This window comes from Cetorhinus maximus, chromosome 18 (genome assembly GCF_964194155.1).
Source record: "Cetorhinus maximus chromosome 18, sCetMax3.hap1.1, whole genome shotgun sequence".
Lineage (NCBI taxonomy): Eukaryota > Metazoa > Chordata > Chondrichthyes > Lamniformes > Cetorhinidae > Cetorhinus > Cetorhinus maximus.
Window position 1 is genome coordinate 101,532,190 of NC_135896.1, and position 24,542 is coordinate 101,556,731.

A 24,542-nucleotide genomic window follows, 5' to 3' on the forward strand; every position below is an offset into this window, starting at 1 on the left:
GGGACTCTTCAATATCCATCACCAACAGTGGCTCTGTAGACCACTACTGACCGAGCTGGCCGGGTCCTAAAGGACATAGCTGCTAGACTGGGTCTGCGGCAGGTGGTGAGGGAACCAACATGAGGGAAAAACATACTTGACCTCATCCTCACCAACCTGCCTGCCCCAGATCCAAGAGAGTGTTGATAGGAGTGATCACTGCACAGTCTTTGTGGAGCCAAAAACCCATCTTCATATTGAGGATACCCTCCATTGTGTTGTTGGCATGACCACCGTGCTAAATGGGATAGAATTTGAACAGATATAGCAACTCAAAACTGGGCAACCATGAAACACTGTGGGCCATCAGCAGCAGCAGAATTGGACTCAGGCACAATCTGTAACTCACGAAAAAACTCAGCAGGTCTGACAGCATCTGCGGAGAGGAATACAGTTAATGTTTCGAGTCCCCAGTAGAATTTTACAGAAGTGTTTTAATAACAGGTTAAAAATGTAAAATTATGAGGTAAGTGTTGAAGTGTTATCTATGCTTATAAAACGCTTCATGAAAAATAAATAACTCAACAGAAGTGGAACCCACATTCATTGCTGCATTAAAATTTATATATATTTTTCTTTTCCCACCTATTTCCATTATTTTTAAATGTATTTCCATTCATTGTTTTATCTCTACCTTTTAGCCTGTTTCAATCCCCCCCACCCCACCCCCACTAGGGCTATCTGTACCTTGCTCGTCCTGCTTTCTACCCTTAATGTCCCCATTTGCACATTTATTAGATAATATCACCACCGTCAACACCTCTTTGTCCTTTTGTCTCTGACATCTTTTGGTTATCTCCACCTATCACTGGCCCTCTATCCAGCTCTACCTGTCCCACCCCCCCTTAAACCAGCTTATATTTCACCTCTTTTCTATCTTTCCTTAGTTCTGGTGAAGTCATACGCACTCGAAACGTTAACTGTGCTCCTCTCCACAGATGCTGTCAGACCTGCTGAGTTTTTCCAGGTATTTTTGTTTTTGTTTTGGATTTCCAGCATCCGCAGTTTTTTGCTTTTATCTGTAGCTCATGGCCCGGCATATCCCCCACTCTACCATTACCATCAAGCCAGGGGATCAACACTGGTTCAATGAAGGGTGCAGGAGGGCATGCCAGGAGCAGCACCAGGCATACTTAAAAATTAGGTGTCAACCTGGTGAAGCTACAACACAGGACTACTTGCATGCCAAACAGCTTAATCAGCAAGTGACAGACAGGGCTAAGCAAGTCCACAATGAATGGATCAGATCTAACCTCTACAGTCCTGCCACATCCAGTCGTGAATGGTGGTGGACAATTAAACAACTCACTGGCGGTGGAGGCTCCACAAATATCCCCATCCTCAATGATGGGGGAGCTCAGCAAATCTGTGCAAAAGATAAGGCTGAAGCATTTGCAACAATCTTCAGCCAGAATTGCCGAGTGGATGATCCATCTCGGCCTCCTCTGGAGGTCTCCAGCATCACAGATGCCAGTCTTCAGCAAATTCAATTCACTCCACGTGGTATCAAGAAATGGCTGAAGGCATTGGATACTGCAAAAGCTACGGGCGCTGACAATATTCCGGCAATACATGTGCTCCAGAACTTGCCGCGCCCCTAGCCAAGCTGTTCCAGTGCAGCTACAACACAGGCATCTGCCCTGCAGTGTGGAAAATTGCCCAGGTATGTCCTGTACACAAAAAGCAGGAAAAATCCAACCCGGCCAATTACTGCCCCATCAGTCTACTCTCCATCATCAGTAAAGTAATGGAACGGATTATCAATAGTGCTATCAAGTGGCTCTTGCTTAGCAATAACCTGCTCACTGGCACTCAGTTTGGGTTCTGCCAGGGCCACTCAGCTCCTGTCTTCATTACAGCCTTGGTTCAAACATGGACAAAAGGGCTGAACTCCCGAGGTGAGGTGAAAGTGACTGCCCTTGACATCGAGGCCACATTTGACCGAGTGTGGCATCAAGGAGCCCTAGCCAAACTGGAGTCAATGGGAATCAGGGGGAAAAATCTCCGCTGGTTGGAGTCATACCTAGCACAAAGGAAGATGGTTGTGGTTGTTGGAGGTCAGTCATCTCAGCTCCAGGACATCACTGCAGGAGTTCCTCAGTGTAGTGTCCTAGGCACAACCATCTTCAGCTGCTTCATCAATGAGCTTCCTTCCATCATAAGGTCAGAAGTGGGGATGTTCGCTGATGATTGCACAAGGTTCAGCACCATTCGCGATTCCTCAGTTACTGAAACAGTCTGTGTCCAAATGCAGCAAGACCTGGACAATATCCAGGCTTGGGCTGACAAGTAACATTTGCGCCACACAAATGCCAAGCAATGACCATCTCCTACAAGAGAGAATCTAACCATCGCCCCTTGACATTCAATAGCATTACCATCACTGAATCCCCCACTATCAACATCCTGGGGGTTACCATTGACCAGAAACTGAACTAGACCATCGATATAAATACTTGGCTAAAGAGCAGGTCAGAGTTTGGAAATTCTGCAGCGAGTAACTCACCTCCTGACTCCCCAAAGCCTGTCCACCATCTACAAGGCACAAGTCCTCCCCACTTGCTTGGATGAGTGCAGCTCCAACAACACTCAAAAAGCTTGACATTATCCAGGACAAAGCAGCCCGCTTAATTGACACCACATCCACATACATTCACTCCCTCCACCACTGACGCACAGTAGCAGCAGTGTGTACCATCTACAAGATGCACTGCAGGAATTCACCAATGCCTCTTACACAGCACCTTCCAAAGATGGGGTGGGCATGCATCCCACCACCACCCCCGAGCTCACCCTCAGAGTACAGGGGGTGGGCAGGTGCCGGCCGCCATATTTAAATCAACAACTTAAGGGTCAATTAGGTTTGTTATCAAGCCTGTGAACCCTGATAATACGCCGCCCATGTTACAATATGTTTGCCATGGGCAGCAGGGTTGGAATGGGAAGCCCGATTTCTAACCTGAATTGGTGAAAGACGGGAAGCGGTTGGGGGCGGTTGCTCTTTGGGGGCTGTCCTCTGTTGACCAACTGAACAACCTCTCCCTTCCTGCCCACTCCTTCCCTTAAACACACCCCTTCACACCCACTGCCCCTCTCCCTAACCCTCCCGGGCCAAGACCCCGGACTTACCCGCTCCGAGGACCCTCGGCCTAGGGCTCCACCCCTCACCTGCACTTTCGGCCGCTGCCACTGACGCCTTTCTGGCGCTCTGGGACTGAGGGAGCTGCCCGCTCCAGAGGGCGAGACGTCCCACTCAGCTTTGACGAGTGAGCCCCTCAGTGCTTTATTGCTGCGGCGCGTTGGCTCCAGGCCAACGTGGTTTCCAGGGAGAAGTGCCGTCTGCCCACTGCACTCACCCCCCACCCCCGCCCGCCCCCACCCCCCGCCCCCTGTATTATTCAGTAGAGATCATCCTGCAACACCAGCAAGGGAGAGCTTCAGGTGCGGCACTTGTGGCAGACTTTGCCTTTCCAGAATCGACGTGTTCAGCCATCAAAAGGAGAGCAGCAGATGATCTTACTCTGGCCTCACCAGAGTCCTGAGGCTGCATCCCCATCATCTCTCAACAGAAAGATGCCAATCACGTCAATGATCACCAAACACAAAACACAACTTCTTCTCAGAGGGAGCCCTTTTAAGAGCCTTTGCCAAACACAGACTTGAGTTTAGAAAGAAAACGCCTCTCCACTGCTTACTATAATAGTAATTCAAAATGGTGAGAGTAAAGGGTTAAAGGTCCATGCCCAGCTGCTGATAGTTGTGTGATTTTATTTTGCATTTATTTATCCCACAGACATTTTTACAGGTTTTTAAAGGTGTTCTTTTCAACAGCTGCTTTTATTTTGTTGTAAACACAAACCTCTTATGTCTAATCCCATGAGTCTCCCAATAGGAAACATTAAACATTCAGTGCAAATTACAAATACATTTGAAGATTTAATTAAACTGCGTAGACAGCACACATTATTTTCTCCACTATCAAATCTAATAGGTTTGTTGTGTGCAAAGTATATATTTTCCAGAATAGTTCAAATATCTAATGACAAATATGATGACTGTAGTTGCAATACTGATCAATACATTCAGTCAATCCCAATAGCAGGTTTCCCGTGTCCCAACTAGTTTGATGTAATATCCTAGACGTTTATTGCAATTTCTGTTCCACTATGCTAAAATATCAATTGCTGCATCACATCACAGAAGAAATCGAAGTCTAGTAACATCCCTGCAGTACACGTGGAGATGAAGGCATCCAAAATCCAATTGAGTTAAAGATCGGGACTAAAGAGCACTGTTCTTTTAATTTTAAGATAAAAAGGTTTGGATGCAAAAAAAAATGTCACACTGTACCTGCTGCTCTCATTCCGTACTGGAAAATCAGTAGATCAACAGCGCAGCAAGCTTTTTTCTCTTATTCATTCATGGGATGTGGGCGTCACTGGCTCGGCCAGCATTTATTGCCCATTCCTAGATGGTGAGCTGCCTTCTTGAACTGCTGCAGTCCATGTGGTGTAGGTACACCCACAGTGCTGTTAGGGAGGGAGTTCCAGGATTTTGACCCAGTGACAGTGAAGGAACAGCGATATATTTCCAAATCAGGATGGTGAGTGACTTGGAGGGGAACTTCCAGGTGGTGGTGTTCTCATGTGTCTGCTGCCCTTGTCCTTCTAGATGGTAGTGGTTATGGGTTTGGAAGGTGCTGTCTAAGGAGCCTTGGTGAATTCCTGCAGTGAATCTTGTATATGGTACACACTGCTGTTACTGTGTGTCAGTGGTGGAGGGAGTGAATGTTTGTGTATGTGGTGCCAATCAAGGGGGCTGCTTTGTCCTGGATGGTGTCAAGCTTCTTGAGTGTTATAGGAGCTGCACTTATCCAGGCAAGTGGAGAGTATTACATCACACTCCTGACTTGTGCCAAGTGTTTGGTATGAAAAATGCACCTGCAACATTTCAAAGACTGAGAAACAAAGTAATTGCAGGACTGAGCAATTGTGCTGTTTAAATTGACGATTTGATAATTGTCAGTCAAATGTGGGAGGAGCATTTACAACATCTGAAAGAATTATTTAGTCAACAACAAGAAGCCAATTTGATGATGAACTTGGATAAAAGTGAATTTGCAAAAGCGTAAATAGGCCATACCGTTAGACATGGTAAGGTGGCTCCGAGAGATGTGAAAGTCTCTCACCATCATGGATTTACCCATACCTGAGTCTGGTGATAGCACTGCAGCATTTTGAGATTTACGTTGCAAACAATTTGTCAGAAGCAATTGTTTATACAGACCACAATCCTTTAAAGTTTCTGGACAAATTTTGAGACAGAAGTGCTAGGCTATTCAGATGGAGTTTATTACTGTAACCACTTAAGCAACAGATTATGCATGTGGCTGGACAAGAAAATCTAATTGCAGATGTATTGTCAAGAGTTTGAAGCTGAAAGGGAAAATTGGACATTTAAAAACCTGAAGACTGGACTGGAATGATTTCTGCTGATGCGAAGGATTTGTATATATTTTTATGTTAACGCATGCGTCTGGTAATGTAATAGTGAGTATATAGATAAGTAAAGGAGATAATATAAATGGATTAAGAAAATGAAGCCGTCTTTTTAAATTATGACGGTTCATTTTCCAGTAAGGAGGGTGGTGTCATGAAAATATAATTATTTTCATAATATTATTGTGATTTATTTTAAAAGTAGTTTACTAGTGGGTTTTGGATTAGTTTCTCTGTGTGGATGTGTGTGTGGGTGATTTAATTGAATTGCAGGCAGCTGGTCTAGAGCTTTTGAGTTATCAAAAGGAAGCTAGGTTTGAAATGCTAAATATGTAAACATGGCTGAAGTTTTAGAATGTGAAGTGTGAGGAAACTTTGCATTTTTAGATAAATTAGAGTTGTTTGAATTTCAAAGCGATGGTAAGATGTTACACTTAGCTAAAAGAAGCTAAGCCAAACAGTGTGTTTATTTTTCCCAAAGGTTACTGACAATATGGGTACTCTGAAAGATTTATATTATGAGAAAAGTAAAGTTGCAAACACATATTGGAAGAATGGAATTTACATTAAAAAGGGAGAAACATGTATAAAGGGATGAAGTTATGAGTAAGAGGAGAAGGCATTCTAAGATCTAACACAAGTGTGAAAAGCCTCCAGCCTCTGTGCATCAAGTTGCTGTCTATAGGAACCAAAGCTACGAAAACGCACTTTGAATATCACTGTCCAGGGTATTGTGTGCTTTTGAAATTCATTCGTTTTCACTGTTGCCTTAACTGAGATGTAACTGGGAGCCAGATTAATTAGGGGATTTAGAAGTTGTTGTGGTAGTAATTTGTAGACTTATGTATGTGCTTAAATATTTTCTTTTATTAATAAAAGTTTAATTTAGTTTTGTAAAAAACATCAGACTCGGTGGACTTATTACTACTGAATTCAAGGCACGCATCTCGAAATAAAATACAAATTGCAAAACAGTTGTGGCAGCTGTTTCAAGCTTCCCTCTGGGATTTGAGCAGTTCAGCATTTACCATCCACTGTGCCACAACAAATGTTCACTTGGCCACAATGTGAAAATGAAACCCACCATAAAATAAACATTCCAAACCAAATTTAAAAATGAAACCATGTTGTACTGAATACAAATATCAACAAATCACTCTTGTGCATTCTTTGAGTGCCTGTCTTCTGTGTACCTTTGGCTATCCTAGTGCCCCTTCACAGTGCTACCCCAGTGGCTGCAGAATAGCTGGTGAAAGGCCACCAGCCTTCAGTGAGGGAGACTGCTGATGGTCTTTCAGGATGGTCTCAGCAGCTCTGCTCAAGAAAGCACGTCTGTGGACTGCACCATACCAACAGACAACAACAAGAGCTCTGATAAAGTGACAGTGGAGGGATTCATATGCTTTCAGTCTGAGAGTGTACAGCAGGTTTGTGTTCCTTGACCATTGGGAGAGCGTTGGGAGGACAGATTGTTGGATTGTTGTGACACACTATGAGCCCCTTTAAACACTGGTATCTGCAGCTATGATGGCAGCAGTCTGAGATTGCATAATTTCAGCCTGAGCTTCCATTATACACTCAGACGTTGAGTGGCTTCTGCTTGCCCTGCAATAGAAGCCGAGATATTAGCCATCAGATGCTGCAAAATAGTTGGGTCTGCTAGTATGTTTATAGAGTTCGTCATCACTTCCACACTGGAAAGGATGGGTTCCAGTTGATATTGAACTCCTCCATGCTCCTTGACATTAACTGCAGGCTTTCTGGCATGCCTGCCAATGCAGCAAGCATTTAATTGTACATACTCCTCAGCCCTCTTTTATCAGACACATTGAAGCCTCATCTGAGCCCCCTGCAGCAGAGCTTGTGTGAGTCCTCGTCCCCTGGCGAGCTGGTCCCTGTGTTACTATTGTCGGATGCCCTGGCTGCAGAATACACCTACCCGGTGTCTCGCCACATGCAGATCCCACCTCTAAGCTTGAAGTAGTGCAGGCTAGCTTTAACATTCGATAGCCTCTTGCAGTGTTGCGCCATCGTTCATGAGTGTTTTGTGATCCCTGCATCGGTGATTGGGGCTCTGAATTTTGGGGCCACAATCTTAATTCAAGTTGAAAATGCCTTTTGTATTTTTTACAAGCAGAAGACAAACACAATCAGTCCATCGCCATGCTACAGGCAGGCAGTGACCTACAGAGAAATGAACCACCTTTTTATGAAATAGGCTTTATTTGCACATGTTTTTTTTATTTTAATTCTCCCAATGAATGATTCAATGCATTAACAGATTGTTGTAAAAATATTTAGGAAAAATCTCACTTTACTTGTCAAGGAGAATAGACTTTTAGCGATGTTTGCATAAACTTGTTAGGTTTTGGGTACAGTTAAGAACTAATAAAATTCTCAACAGTTTCCAGCATCTTTGATAAATGGTGAGAGGCAGCCTGAAAGACAGGAAATTCATGAAAGGCTGTTTTAAGGTCAGATCACAAATTGGGCAAATTAGTAGCTGTTGGGGAGAATATGGTTTGCTATATAATGTGGTTGTTTTGGGGGCTAAAATTAAACAGTTTTAAAGGTGAAGAGTTGAAGTAATTGCTTGTATCAGATTACTTGTTACTCTCCATTGAGCTGTTCATGTTTTTCACCTGTTAAGTATTTCACTGGCCTACTGCTCTGCCTTACTTCCTCTGACCACCTTGTTTGTTATTTACCCATACTTTCTTAGAGGGAAATACATCACTCCATATTCACTACCATATTTGTTGCATTGCTATGTGTACCTCACTGCATGATACCGTTCTCAATTAAGCAACACAACTTTTAACACGGGGCAGTCACTTCATAGAAATGGTGGGAGGCGGCCATGCATGTTACCACTCAAATTGTTCCCTCAGCACTCTTCAGAGGCACCAGTGGGGCATTGTTACAGAGAGATGACTGAGACTGGCAGGTCATGTATTTCGCCTCCTGGATGTACGCCCCTCCGAGCGGCAGTAGAATGGACACCACCAGATGGAAGTAGGAGACGGGGCTGGCCAGACAGACCTGGCAAAGTACATTTCAGGAGGACCTTCAAGATCGGGACACCACCTGGGCTGAAGTGAACGAGATTGTGAAGGACGGGGGCCAGTGGTGGATTCTTGCTGCCCATTGTCCCAAATGGGATTGGAGGAAATAAGTCAAAGTGAGACTCTTCTAGAAGAAGGATAAAGTTTTATGGGTTCAAACTGATGTGTCGGTTACTTTAATATAATTAAGAGCAATGATGGGAAGAATGAGAAATGACTGAAAGCATCAACCATAATTTAAGATAAAACTTAATTAAAAAGATGCTAATTTATGTTTTGAGTTTTAGCTCTCTATAATTTATGACAGCTTCTTCTTTGTATTAATGGGTCGCATACAATACACAGCCTTTATCCTTCTCCTCTGCTTGGCATACAGTCTACCTAAAACATCGATATAGCGGAATCCCAAAACCCCGGCATACAACATTTCTTAAAAAATGGAACTGACCATATTTAACACGGAAGACAAAGTTATTTTAGTTTTAAAACATTTTTAAAGCAAAAGAAAATCAAAGGAAGAGAAGATATGATAAATGTTACTTCAGAAGATGTAAATTAAGCAATTGCATTTAAAGTGCATTTCACAAAGGAATCATTTAATTTGACTGTATAATGTTAAAGGTGTTGTCATCTTTTCATGTTTTAAATTTATTTACGCATTTCACTTTAGCCATTAGCTTTAGAAGGTGGGATTTTCTGTGTCCACCATCGTGTTTGGTGGTGTGAGCAGACAATTTGATAAGAGGGCTAAAAGTCGGTTTCACGATGTTGTGAAACCAGTTTGCAATCGTCTGCTCTATCTGTCAATGGCGGACTGCACGTCCCACCAATGGACATTAGGAACCTCACTATAATACATCTGCATATCATATATCATTATAAGCCCTGCTCGCTGGAATCATCCCCCCCACCCCCTGCTGGATCATCCAAGTCACTGGCCAGCTGCACTTCACTCGGGACTTCGAGGTTTGTTTGCCTCCCTTGCTTCGGGCAGCACTCGCAGTCACCAGCGCCAGGCTTCACAGGCAGCACCACATCACTTTTAGGGGGGGTAAAGGGCAGGTCTCTACCTACCAGACCAGCTGTAAGGCAGGGGTGGCTTTTCAATGGCTGCAGGGCTAGGGCTTGGGGAAGGGGGAGAAGTGGCCTCAGGCAAGGGAAGAGGCTGCAGGATGGGGGCTGTACTGGGGAAGGAGGGTATCCCAGGGTGTGTGTAGGGGCCACATGTTGATCTTTGCAAGTGGCCTCAAGATGGTGAGGGCTGAGGAGGCAGTCTCCAGAGGAGATGAGGCCAGATGGAGATGTGAGGGTGTGTGTGTGAGAGAGTGAGTGGTGATGTCTCTTGAGCTGACAGTGAGTGAGATGCCAGTGAATGTATGATGGGCTTGTGAGTGGGTGAGTTGAGATTGGTGAGATGGTTGCCTTATCCTGGCAGCACGGTTGAGATCATTCATCCTCTATCTGCACTGGATGGCCAACCTCTCCTGTGCAGTATTGGCACTGACCACCACTGCCATCACCTACCAAGCTGGAGTGGTAATGTAGCTGCCCCTCTTGTTTGCCAGAGTGGGGGTAGAGGACATTGTGGTGGGCCTCCACAGCATCAAAAAGGCATTCAAGGGGCGCGTCATTAAACCAGGGGGCTGCAGTCTTCTTGCCTTTCAGAGCCATGTCTTGTTTGCAGCAGTCCTGGGCTGGAAGCACTGAGAGGTGTGCATGTGGCTACACTTTAAATGTGGTACCTGGTGTGATGAAGCGGCGAGGCGGGCTAATCGGAGCTTGTTTCCCAGGAACGCAAGATTAACGAGGCGAGACCGGGACGATACGGCGTGAGAAGCTGCCATTGTGGCCAACGGGTAAAACATCCTTTTTCCTGCCCGCTACTGCACTTAGTGCAAATCAAGGACGATTCTGCCCATATTGTTGAAGAGTGACAGCATGCGTATGACACCTAATTATGCAATACACTTCATAATTTTTAAAATCAAGGGAATGTGGTTTCAACACATTGGTTGGTAAATTGTTTAACAAACCTTCAGTAAAGGATAGCTGAACTTCGTTTCAAGACATACTGCTGAGCACACAGGATAAATGCTTTCCCATGGATTAGAATCAGTGACATTTATTAGGCTAATTAATATTCATATTTCAGCGATTTTCATCAAATTAACATTAGTATTTCAGTGACATTCATTCTGCAAATGTTAGCATTTCAGTGGCACTGGGTAACATTCGTGGTTTATTGGGGTAAATGCCAGCATTATAGTGATGCTCATTGGAATAACATTAATATTTTAATGACAGTTATTGGGGCTAATGCTAGTTTTTAGCAATATTTATTGAGCTAATGTTAGTATTTCAGTCATGCTCATTGAGGTAACAGTATTTTAATAACATCCATTTGGGCAACACGTAGTATTTCAATGAGATTCATTTAGTTAATGTTTGCATTTCATTGACATTCACTGGGCTAACAGTTGTATCCCTGTGACATTCCTTGGGCTAATATTAGCATTTCTGTGATACTCATTATAGTACGGTTAATGTCAACTCAGTGACATTGAGCTATTGTTAGTATTTCAGTGAAATTTATATGGCTAATAATAGCATTCCAGTGTTACTTATTAAGATAATATTTCATTGAAATCCATTGAGGTAACCTTAATAATTCTCAGTGAAATTCACTTAATTGTCACTGAAATACTATTACCATTTACTGGGTCAGCCTTTGTATTTTCAACTCATTAGAATAGTGTTCACATTTCAATGACATGGGAGTGATGCTAGTATTGCTGTAATTTTTGAGGTACTGTTTGTGGTTCAGTGACTGATTTTCTACCAAGTTAATACTAATACCACATTGACATTTATGGAGGTATACTTATTTCAGTGAACTTCATTCAATTGATGTTCGCATTTTAATGACGTTCATTGGGCTAACGGTATTATTGTGGTTGCTTTTAACCAGCTTTCATAAATATTCCAAAACTTCTATTTATATTGTGTGCTACCTTTATAAAAAAAAGTTTCCAAGCCATTTAAAAGTAGAATTAGAGGAGGAAGCACAGGAGGAAGAAAAGATTGATTAGGACTCCTGAACAAAGGCCTGATTGAAAAGATGAAGAGATTTTAAAGGAGGAGAGAGGTGTGGAGAGGTTTCAGGAGGGGGTTAGGAAGAGCAGCTGAACATCTCTTTTCATTGGTGGGATATGAAGGATGGCAGCACATAAAAGGCCAGAGTCACAGGACCAAAGAGTGTGGGATGGGACGCAAAGCCGGAAGAGTTTGTGGAAATGGGCTGAGATAAGACCAAGGAGTGATTTGAACACAAAGGTGGGAAGTTAAAATTTTAAAAACTTGGGGGCGAGAGCCTAACACAGTCTAGAGAGGCTTTTGGTTATACGCAAGCAGGTCTCTATGATCACTACGTTATGGGTGGCTGCAATGTGGGCATGCTGGAATTTGTGAAGCTTGAGGGATGATGAACCAGAAAGGAGGACATTTCAATGATTGTTTCCATAGGTCAAAGAAACATGGGCTAACGTTTGAACACCAGAGGGATTGAGATCAGGACAGGGGCAAACAATGCGCAGGATGAAACAGGCAGTTTGGGCGATGGGTAGATGGTGGGGTTTACAGTCCAAAATTTGGGTCAAAGCCAATTACAAGTCTGTTTCATTTTGAGTAAAAGTTAGAAAGAGGGCGGATTCAGTGTCACAAAAGAAAAGTTCACAGAGGTGGCTGAAAATGATGACTCTGGCCTTCCTGATGTCAAATTGGAGAAAGGTATCGCTCTTAAGTCAATTGATGTCAGACAGTCTGGCAGTACGAGATTGCCAATGGGGTGAGGAATTAGGGGTGATGGACAGGTAGTTCTTTGGGTTTTCAAAACAAATGTAGAATATGGATTTTTAAGAAATTCATTCCTAGGATGTGGGCGTTGCTGGCTAGACCAGCATTTACTGCCCTTCCCTAATTGCTTTTGTGGTGGTGGTGGTGGTGAGCTGACGCCTTGAACCGCTGCAGCCTATGTGTATGCATGGCATTCATTCAGCAAACACCAGCATTGCTGTGATACTCATTGAGCTAATACTACTTCAATGATATACATCAGGGTAATGGAATGATTATAGGGCCCGATTAGCTCAGTTGGCCAGATGGCTAGTGTGTGGTTCAGAAGAATGGCAACAATGTGGGTTCAATTCTCATTCTGGCTGAGGTAAAGTTGGGATCTGCCTCCTTGCCCTACCCCTGAGAGTGAAAGGCAATAGCAAAGCAGCATGCACTAAAACTGCCAAGGAGCTAGCTCAGGGTGAAGCATCATCAGGCGACGAACCATGGACCTGCCTTCAGGCCTGCGCACATGGGATGTCAGATATTGTGGTGACATTCATTGGGTGAAAATTAGTATTTGGTGACCTGCATTGTTAATATTTCAGTGACATTCATTGGCTTAATGTTAATATTTTGGTATTAATCATTTCTGCTGATTGGAGAAACCTTCCAATGTTTTTCAGCCATTACTGTCTTGGATGGGAACTGCTTCACTTTATATTAAATGCCAGAATAGATGGAAACTTTAAACAAAAAATGTAAATGAGCCTTGTGTTAATCAAAGATGCAAACAGTTCTAGAGTTTCTTTTCTTTCCTGTGATAACTGATAAAAATGAGTGGCTAAGGGGATAACCGGGCAATTTTTAAAAACTATTTTGTTTAATAACAGGAGCTGCCCGTAGACACACAATGTGGATTGAACAAAGAGAGGAGCACAAACTACAGGGCGCTATGGAAGGGAAAGAGGTCAATTATGTTGGAGGAAACAGGGAGAGATTCTGAAAGTGAGACTTGAATCGTGGACCTTACGAAATATTTTCAGGTAATCAGAATATATAATTAACAAACTCAAGGAATAATTAAATCACAAACAATATCCAATTTAATTGTAAGCACACGAAATTCAGTTCATTAATGAACATAGAGAAATTTAAGGTTAATTTTGATTTGCTTTTCCAATATTTTTAGAGTATATTATTCCAATTGTGAAAATCCTAAATCATTTTCAATTGGTATATTTGGTGCTCGAGTGTTGTTTTTCCCTCTTTCCATCACTTTTTAAAAATTTAATAAGTTATAAAAGATACACATGCATAACATGTCTACCATTCAAACAGCTCCCAGGATGTTACAGGATACATCTTCTTACCTTGGGATATCAATGGATTATAACTTATTTAAATATCAGCACTTATTCATCATTGATTCCTAGCGTATCTGGTACTAGAGAGTTCACAGTATGTAATATTTCTCAGAGTGGAACAAACTGCTAAAAGAAAGTTGAAAATAATTTGAGGCACTTTACAGTCTCCAAATCCCATAATGAGTGAAAACTGCACAAAGTAGATTGGCAAATATGTTGCATTTGGTAAGTGGCCTTGCAAAATTAAAAGTACCGTACCAATCCTATGTCATAAGTCCCAGGTAATATATAACAAATTCAAATACTTTTACATTTCAAAGGAGCAGCCAATTGCAGTTTCCCAACCAGCTCTGGTAACAGCACTTTGCAATGTAAAGTGCCTGACCTTTCTGTAACCAGCAACTTCATAGAACCGTGAAAATGTAGATCTACAATTTACTGTTGAGCTAAGGCTGCCAGTCCCTGAGAAGTAAATACAGGGGCTTAGAATTCCCTCTCTATTTGTCCCCAGTGACACATGCTGATCTGTTCAGCCACAGAGTACAATACACCCAAATCTCCTCCATCATTTATGGGCACTTTTCAATCCCTCCACCCCAATACATCCCTGATCATAAAACCAGCTCCACCACACCTCCCCCCAACGCCCCCTCCTTCCCCAATCCCCCCATCGATGAGTTCTCTGCAATGGTGTATCCTCAGAGGCTTTCTTCAAATTATGACATTATCAAGCGCAGTAGGAAACAATCATATTTTCTCGTGTTTTATTGCCAGTTTTAAAGTGTTTATAGAATTCTCACTGAGTCCTGCACTGTATTTTCTGTTTCTTTGAATGCGTTTTCATGGCATAAATATAAGTCACATTAAAAATTGAAAAGCTTTCCAGATTACAGGTTTTTAAACATGCTGTGCCTAATGTGCATGAATGATGGTTGAATGAGTTGAAGCTTTAATTTTCATACTTAAAGGAGGAATATATAGCAGCATGTTTTGGGTGCTTTTCAAGCACGCAGGTTGCTTATACATGTTTTTACATTTGGGTGTGTTTTTATGAGGCTGACAGGGAGTTCTGGTGTACCATTGCCATAGGGTCGATGGGCAGATTTTGGCTCTAATTTGAGAATATGCCCATGCAGGAAATTCAAGGCCAGGGAGTGAGAAGCGATTTTGATTTGAAAGCAGGTTATAGGGTGGAGCCTAGTGCTCGCGCACAGAGCAACACCTGACTGAACTGGGAGAAAAGTGTTAGTGACACATGCAGGTTACTCTTCCTGAAGAAGTGTAAAAGGTTTTTTTCATCCACGGAACTTCATTCACAATTCTTAAACTTACTGATGAAGAATCAAAGGCAGAATATTTTCACAATATTTATATCGGTGGAATTTTGCATCTATTTAAATAAAAATGTTAAAGCGATAGATGCCAATGATTCACATACCAGTAAGCCATCTATCAATGCACTCCCACCATTTTAAACTGTGTTAAGTTACTTCAATTAATTTTTCTACCTTACCTTGTTAAAATGCTCAAATCAAAGCTTTTCCAGTAAAGCTGCTTTTCTCTTGGGGAATGGAGGTAGTCATTAGAAGTCCCCCAGTATAACGAGAGGGCGATAGTTATTTCTACAGCAATCAGCTGCTGTGAATAATGCCTGAAGAAATTGTTATGAACCATTGACTGCCAGATGTCATATTGTATCATAGTGTGGAATTTAATAAATGCTAAAAATTGTACTGCAGTGTAAATTAACAGATGTTGATTATTCTCTATTTGAAGTCCCATTAAAAACTGGGATTCCAGCCTTAAGAAAACTTACTGCGCATTGTACAAGGGCGCCCACAAGTGTTTTCAGGAGATATTGGTACTGTGTTTAACCTCTTAGTCTAATGATGTGTGGATTTCTATAAGATTACCTACCAGCAGCATCTCATCTGGAGCACTCGGTGATAGATCATTCGAGACAGACCGTGAAGTACTTAATCCTGTCAGTGAGACATTGGAGAGGCGTCTCTTGCGCACACCACTGCAGTTGTTAGGAATTTTGAACGCACACCTCTTGTGGTAGTTGAGACCACATCCTGCAAATATTTAAATTAAAAGATGCATTCAGTAAGAAATGGAAACAGACTCATTATTAAATTAATAAAGAAAAACTGTGGTTCTTTCCCTCCTGTGGGAAAATGGTCAGCAGTCATGGAAATGCCTGATGATCAGCTCTTCATGGAAGTAACATACACAAGGTCTGACACTGTGTTCATCATGGCCTCATCTCGGAGTTAGAACGTTGAGGGTTCTACTCCAAGTCCAGAAACATGAGCACAAAATCTAGATTGACACTCCAGTGCAACTCAGAGAGAGTGCTGCAGTGTCTCAGATGTTGCCTTCAGTGTTAAACCAAATGTCTGCTTTCTGAGGTTAATGTGAAAAATCCCATGAATTTAATACAAAGAAGAGCAGGGGAGATCTCTCTGGAACCTCGGCCAATATTTATCCCTCAACCAACCTCGCTAAAACAGGTTACCTGGTCTGCTTGTGGGATCTTGCTGTGTGCAATTTGGCTGTCGCGTTTCCTACATTAAAAGAGTGACTATGCTTCAAAAGTATTTCATTGGCTGCAGCGAGCTTTGGCATGGTCTGAGGTCAAGGAAAGTGCTACATAAATGCACGTCTTTAAGAAATAAGTCTGAACTGGAACCCTGACGGAAGTTACATGTTAATTATGTTAAGAAGCCACATTAAGGCTCAACACATGAAAACCACAGTGTCAAATTTTTATATTGATTAGAAAATTTGCTGCTGAAATGTGTTGTTCTGTAATTTGCCATTCATTTAGGCATATGAAAATCAAATTTAAGAAAATGCATTAAAATGGCATAAGAATTAAAAACTTTTACTCACCACATCCATCTATCAAAGAAGGATAAATGTTCATGTCTCAGAAAACTAATGTTGATAACAAACATTGGATTGCTTAATCACAAGATCATCCCACCAGAGCAGCTGACAGAATTTAAATTTAATTAATAAATCAGGAATAAAAAGCTAATTTCATTCCGAATGATCATGAAACTACTGGATTGTCATAAAAACCTATCTGGTGCACTAATATCCTTCAGGGGGGACATCTGCCATTCTTACCCAGCCTGATCTATGTTTATTTAATTCGTTCATGGTATAGGAGCATTGCTGGCAAGACCAACATTTGTTGCCCATCCCTAATTGCCCTTGAGAAGGTGGTGATGAGCTGCCTTCTTGAACCACTGCAGTCCATGTAGTGTAGGTACACCCACTGTGCTGTTAGGGAGGGAGTTCCAGGATTTTGACCCAGCGACAGTGAAGGAACGGCGATATATTTCCAAGTCAGGATGGTGAGTGACTTGGAGGGGAACTTGCAGGTGGTGGTGTTCCCATCTATCTACTGCCCTTGTCCCTCTAGGTGGTAGAGGTCACGGGTTTGCAAGGTACTGTCGAAGGAAACGCATCAAGTTGCTACAGTATGTCTCGTAGATGGTAAAGACTGTTGTAGCCTCACCAGGATCGCACCTCATTTTTAGGTATGCCTGGTACTACACCTCACCTGGCATGCTCGCCCGCACTCATCATTGGATCAGCATTGATCCCCTGGCTTGATGGCGATAGTGGAGTGAGAGACACACCAGACCGAGATTGCAGATTGCGGTTGAATACAATTCTGGTATCGCTGATGGACCAGAACACCTTATGGATGTCCAGTTTTGAGCTGCTAGATCTGTTCAGAATCAACCCCATTTAATACAGTGGTCATGCCACACAATAAGATGGAGGGTATCTTAGTATGAAGATAGGACTTTGTCTCCACAAGGACTGTGCAGCGGTCACTCCAATCAGTACTTTCATGGACAGATGCATCTACAATGGGTAGATTAGTGAGAGCAAAGTCAAGTATGTCTTTCCCTCTTGTTGGTTTTCTCACCACCTGTTGCAGGCCCAGTCTGGCAGGTATTTTTGCCAATGGTGGTGCTACCGAGCCACTCTTAGTGATGGATGTTGATGCCCCCCACCCAGAGTACATTCTGTGCCCATTGCACCCTCACTGCTTCTTTCGAATGGTGTTCAACATGGAAAAGTGCACATTCATGACCTGAGGGGGCACGGTATGTAGTCATCAGCAGGAGATTTCCTTGTCAATGTTTGACCTGATGCTATGAGACTTCATGGACTCCAAAATCAATGCTAAGGGCTCCCATGGAATCTCCTTCCCAACTGTATACCACAGTGCCGCCATCTCTGGTGTGTCTGTCCTGCCCTGGGTCAGGACATGCCCAGGTGTGGTAATGGAAGAGCCTGGGACACTGGCTGTAAGGTATGATTCCTTGAGTATGGCAGACAGGCTGTTGCTTGACTAGTCTGTGTGACAGCTCTCCCAATTTTGGTACAAGCCCCCCGGATATTAGTAAGGAGGGCTTGTGCTATTGTCATTTCCGATACCTGGGTTGAAGCTGGATGGTCTGTTTGGTTTTATTTCTTTTTGACTTTTCCTTAGCGGTTTGGTACAACTGAATGATTCGCTAGGCCATTTGCTGTGGATCTGGAGTCACATATAAACCAGGCTGGGTAAAGACAGCAGGTTTCCTTCTCTGAAGGACATTAGTAAACCAGGTGGTTTTATCAGCTTTATGATCATTATTAATGAGACTACCATTTTATTCCAGATTTATTAATTAAAATTTATCAACTAAATTGAAATTCCACCAGCTGCCAAAGTGGGATTTGAACTTGCACCCCCCAGGCTCTTAGCGAGGGCGTCTGGATTACTCGCTCAATGTGCCACCATCCCCCATGACTGAACATTATGGTTGACTCTTAATTGCTCTCTGAAGTGGCTGAGCAAGCCCCTCAGTTGTTGGTGGTTCATATTCCACAGGGGCAATTAGGGATGGGCAGTAAATGCTGGCCTTGCCAGCGATGCCCACATCTCAAGAACGAATGAAGGAAGTGAGTTGCTAAACCAGCGTCAAATTTAATAAAACTGCTGGATTTCTTTCAAACTCATCTTTAACTTTTAAGAGAAACTGATGATCAAATTATAGTTAATGAGGAAAGTCAATAGAGTACGGTCAGTCTGAGCCCACAACCACTCCACTCATTCACATTGTTATCATTTATAACTCGTTATAATTCACAACTCGTTATCATTTATAACTCGTTATAATTCACAACTCGTTATCATTTATAACTCGTTATAATTCACAACTCGTTATAATAGAGTACGGTCAGTCTGAGCCCACAACCACTCCACTCATTCACAACTCGTTATCATTTTCATAAACTCTGAAGCAAGGTGAAGTTCATGATAATAACATCATTTCTGCTCTCGCTTGTCTTCACAAACATTCATTAATCTCATCAATTTGAGTGAGTAGATTCAATTAACATTTTGAAAGTCTCGAAACCTAGTTGTGTTTGGGGATTGTCGTCCTTGAGCAGTTAAATGAGATAATGGCAGAGCAGGAGTATGAAATAAATAAACTTCTTTGACCCATGAAGTATAGAAGCAGCACATCATAATCAGAACATTAGAACCACTTTCATAGATTACAGTGTCCAGTCCTTCAGCTTGTTTTAATTCTTAATGAATTTTACCCTTTCTGTCTCTTTTCTCCCTCTCTCTCAATGCACTCTCTCCCAATGCACTCTCTCCTTTCATTTCATTTTCTGTATCTACTTTGGCACTACCAGCAGATGGGATATCAGCACTGAATGCCTACCAGCCACTTTAAGATCCCCACCTCATGTGAGATCCTGCACAAACAGCATTTAATCCCTTACTGGGGAGGGCCCACCACACACAGCAGGCACGCATGCTTCTGAACTGCTGCTTCATCCATAGTGCTCACAGACAATCCATCTGTCTTTACGCAGGACAAGATCTCCCACAATCAACAGGAGACAGCAAAGGCCGGAGGGGGGAACCCCCTGAGCTGAGGACACTCGCCTCCCACAAGGAGCAAGCAGCAAGGTCAGAGGTCGCTCTTGCATGGAAGGTGAGATTGGCCCCCCCAACAAGCCAGTGAGGGTCCATCCAGTGTACATCAACAAGATGGGGACAATGACTGTGAGTGAGCTATAATGTAGGAGCCTGCCTAGTCAGTTGCTAATTATCTCTTCTCTCTATTCCAGCCACCAGCCTCAGCCCGACCCCCAGAGCATCTCAGATGAGGAGACAGAGGAAGCATCTGAGGAAGACGTGTAACTGCATTTACCTGCACCCTCCAGCGCAGATACACGCACCTCAGTGTGTCCTCCTTCTAGAGCAGGCTCAGGGTTGCAATCTGGTGATCGCCTCACAGACACATGTCCACAGCAGGCAGAGGCAGGGACAGCCGAGGTCTCTGTCATTCGGAGGGCCGCTGGAGATCAGGCTGCTGCTGAGTCCAAGTCTGTTGTCGAGCCTCTGCAATTGGCCCTGAGACAAATGTTGGAGATGCAAAGACAGGTAGGGGAACATCAGGCAAGGTTTGTCAGAGCCCATAGCAGACTGGAACGAAGGATGGAGGAGTCCGCCCGCGTTCTGTCTGATGTCATGGCTCTGGCATGTAAGCTTCTCCATGGAAAGGGTGGCGGTTGCCTTGGAGACCCGGGCCCAGCGGTTTCTGCCAGATTTAATCTTGGACCTGCACACCATCACTCTAGCCATAGGGGCGGGGAACCTTGATCTCCCTTCAGGTGCCCCTTCTCCTCAAGGAGTCAGGGAGGGGCCCTTGGCACCCAAGGGGAGGAGGACTGCCAGCCAGATACCCTGGGGGCATCCACCCAAGACACTCTAAGGGTGTCCTGCTGTTCCAAATGCCCTCTTCCTGTGACCCCCATCAACTCTGGCAGGTCAGGCTGAGAGGGTGCACCTGACCCAGAGCAGGAGACCCTTAGCAGGCTGGGGTCCTCCAGGCCTCAGGCCTCCAGAGGACATCCACCAGAGTCATCTCAGACAAGAGGGCATGGCAGTCAGCTGGCTGCCCCCATCTCTGCTGTGGATGTCGGGGCTGCACGTACACATAGCAGTAGGGTTAGGAAAATTAAGAAGTTGTGAATGTACAATGGTGCCATGGGTGTTCATTCACTGTGTATAATCTGTACTATTGTAAATATATTTCACATTTATCCCTCTCCAAGTCTCAGGTATTGAATGGCTAATCGACTTGATGCAAGGTCCTGTAGTCATTCAAAGGTCTAGAATGAATCTCCACTCCCCCAATTATCTCCTGTCTTGCCCCTTGGTTCAATGAAGTCTAACTCAATCTCATCGCAGTGAATCACCTTTAGTTCCACATCAGCGACATGAATAAAGACACTTCCTGTATGAAAATGATGCTGGACAAGACACATGCAACCTTTACACCTCAGGCAGACATTATGTGACCTCATGAGAATTTCTTATTAAGGTTAGTGATTATTCTGATGCTGTTGCACTGAAGTCTGTAGTTTGCGGATGTTATAAGTATTTGTTGCACCCGACGTTGGAGACTTTTCACACAAGTGAACTTTGCAATGCAGCTTATTTTATGACTGCGATGTTCTGGTTAAAGTCGTATTCATCATCAAGCACCATAGCCTTTCATGCCTCCCTGCAACGTGATTTCATCTCCACAGTTATTAGTTTCCACTCTCTCCATGTGTGACATTGAATGATGGAAGTTGGTTAAACTCTGTGACATTTGAAATGTCTACTAGACAGGAATGTGTGTGTGATGTCGGAGGTGTGTGCACATCCTGATGAAACCATCCACTTACCTGTGAGGATCTTACTTTGCTTCTGAATGGCTGCCTAGTGTTGCTTGATGGAATCCCTGTGAAGTCACAGAACGCCAATTGATATGGAATTCATTGCATGACTGTGCACTCACTGACTTCCGGTTCATAGAAAGGATTGGCCTTTGTGAGATGGATAATGTCGGAGACTGTGATGGTATGAGAGCGATGCTCCAACACACCTGAGTGCTCAGCAGGATCTATGAAGGGACTAAGTTATCATTAACGGCTGTGTCAAAACTGACTGGGCCACGTCTTTCCCAGGTGCCAAGGCAATGCAGGGCATAAACTTGGCAGGCTTCTGATGAATGCAGGGTAAGGAGTGTTTGTCAATAATCACACAGTGGTCCTGCTGAACCACTCTCTGTGAGAACAACTTGAACATAATTTCCAGCTTTGCATCCATGCTGTTGTGTAATAGGTCACTGCATCCTGATGTCCAATGGCATCTTGGGGCTCAGTATCAAGATGTGGCCTCTGCATTAATCATGCGTGAGAGCTGATGTTTGGAGAGATAGTGCTGTCCGGATGTAGCTCCATCTTCAGATGGTACATGATCACCATTGACAAATGTTTTTTGTCTTAGAGCCCCCTTGCTAAGCAGCGTGTTACTGGCATGAGTGCTTCCAGATGTGCAATCGCCATTCAGCCTCTTGAAGGATGCCCTGGCCATTGACTCACTGCTGTCATGGTTGAAAGGACTGCACTATGTGTAGTTGCTTGAGGATGTGCGCTTGTGGAGTGCTAAGCACATTACATAGCGGCTGCATTTTGCATAGGCTACCACAGCTTCCAAGGATGACCCCATTGTTAGGGTTGAAGGTGACTTATGCCTCCTCCATGATCATTGTGAGATTGATGACCTTTTGTGATGCGTTGAAGATGACAATGAATGTATTATTATCTCCCCTGCATCAAAGCATGAAGAGAACTTCACTTATAACAACTTGCCTTCACCTTACTCCTCCTGGAATCTTGTAGTTATGAGGTTGTCATGGGCACATCTGCCACATTGTGCCCATGCAATGACATCATCTTGTGGCCTTTCTGAATTCTCACCCTTTACAGATTCATCCCCTTCAATATCCTCCTCATCTGAGGAGACATCTGTGTATCCCTGTGGTAACACATCTTCCCTTGGCAGCATTAGATTATGCAGGGCGCAGCAAGCAATGGTGACCGGGACACTCTCTGTGGTGAGGACTGGCAGCATTAGGTTATGCAGGGCGCAGCAAGCAATGGTGACCGGGACACTCTCTGTGGTGAGGACTGGAGAGCCCAGTATCTGAAATGCATCTTTAAGAGGCCAACTATTAAAGGCCCTTTGGCTGAATGTGCAGCATCGTATCTCTCCTCAGATGTACTCTGTGGCTGATGAACGGAATGCCCCTTAACACTGAAAAGCCAACCGTCTAAGTGCCAAGCTCCCTCAAATACCCTGGCAACAGGGAGTAACTCAAGATGTACGAGTTGTGTGAGCTTCCTGGGTACCTAGCACAAACATGCTGGATCTGATTTCTGTGATCACAAATTAACTGGATGTTTAGACAGTGAAATCCTTTTCATTAATGAATCTCTCAGACTGCTGTCAGGGAGCTCTCAAGGCCACGTGTGTGCAGTTGATGGAGCCCTGCACTTGCAAGAAGCCTGAGATCACAGCAAATCCCACAGCTCTGACAGCCTGGCTTGCTTCATCCATGTCAAAAGGGCATCTATCACCTCCCTTCTGCATTTGTGTGTCGCCGATTGTGAGACTTGGCAAAGGTCCCCAGTGGAGCCATGGAAAGATACATCAACAAAAAAGCGGTGGTAACCTTCCGAGCAACCGGCATTGGATGCCCTCCAAGTCTGTGCAATGTGAGTCCCTCACGGAGAATGTGGCAAATATGAGCTACCACATCCTTGGACAAGTGAAGGTGTCTGCAGCATTGTCTTTTACTCATCTCCATGTATGTGCTGCATCTCCTGTGGACCCTTGATTGTGCCAAACATCTTTGTGGATTTGCCCTTCCTCGTCAGAATCTGGGACTTCCTGGGGCCCTGCTGACTTTTGTTCCTCAGGGTGACAGTCTTCCCTGAGCTGTGCCAATCAGTGACGGGCTCTTCTTCTGCTCATTGTAATCATAGTATCATCAAGGCAGCATTGCCTGCAGCCTGCATTCTCCACTCCTCCTTGTATCTGTGGACGGATACAATTGAACAATCAATGGTAGTTCCTTTTGTATAGTCTCCCTCTGTATACAAGGCAGGAATGCAGTCTCCAGCCCTTGACTTTCCCTCAGTCTGCACATCCCATAACAAGGCCACCCTTGCAGGATGAAATCATCCCGGAGGATGACACGTGGCTGTGCTTTCCCCTCGGACATGGCTAAACATTCACAATGAGGGTCTTCATTAGGGTCAAAAGACCCAAGTCCTAGGAGCCGCAGTCAGCCTTGTGTTGGTTGTCCTCCAGTGGCCTTTACAATAACGATCGATGCTCAATCCTTGCACGTATGTCCTGACTGCAAGCAGGATGCCAAGAAGACCAGTGCAGTGGGAACATGGAGGCCTGTGGGGCCCCTGCTGCCTCTGTGTAGCAGATGTGGCCATTGATCCTTGGAGCCTGCATCCATTCTGACATGCCCCTGTAAGGCTCAGATGCCAGTGAAGACCATATGTACCTCAGCACCTACGCTGAATTGGATTCTTGCCTGAATGCACACCATTAGTGAAGGAGCCAAGCTCATTCGCTGTGCAAGAGCCCCTCGAGTCCAGCAGTCAGCTAGGCCATGCTCTCCATGGTTTGAGCAGGACAGGTATAGGGTGTCTCTTCAATCGGCCAAGAATTGCTGACCTCAAAGTTATTGATGAACGGAAGCTCACCGGGTGCATGTCACATATATACAGATGAGAAACAGTCTGTTGTAATTATCCACTAGCGGGGCAGTTAATTCCAGTGAGTTGGCCTTTTAATG

At 43.9% G+C, this 24,542-nt stretch overlaps 1 protein-coding gene across 1 annotated transcript in view; it reads right to left on the reverse strand.

The window, feature by feature from the left end:
• LOC144693400 (serine/threonine-protein kinase D1) overlaps nucleotides 1-24,542 on the reverse strand; it is a 193,290-nt gene that overhangs the window by 75,652 nt on the left and 93,096 nt on the right. Inside the window, exon 3 of the mRNA XM_078563280.1 lies at nucleotides 15,718-15,878. Coding sequence (XP_078419406.1) covers nucleotides 15,718-15,878 — 161 coding nt within the window. The remainder of the gene's footprint in view (nucleotides 1-15,717; nucleotides 15,879-24,542) is intronic.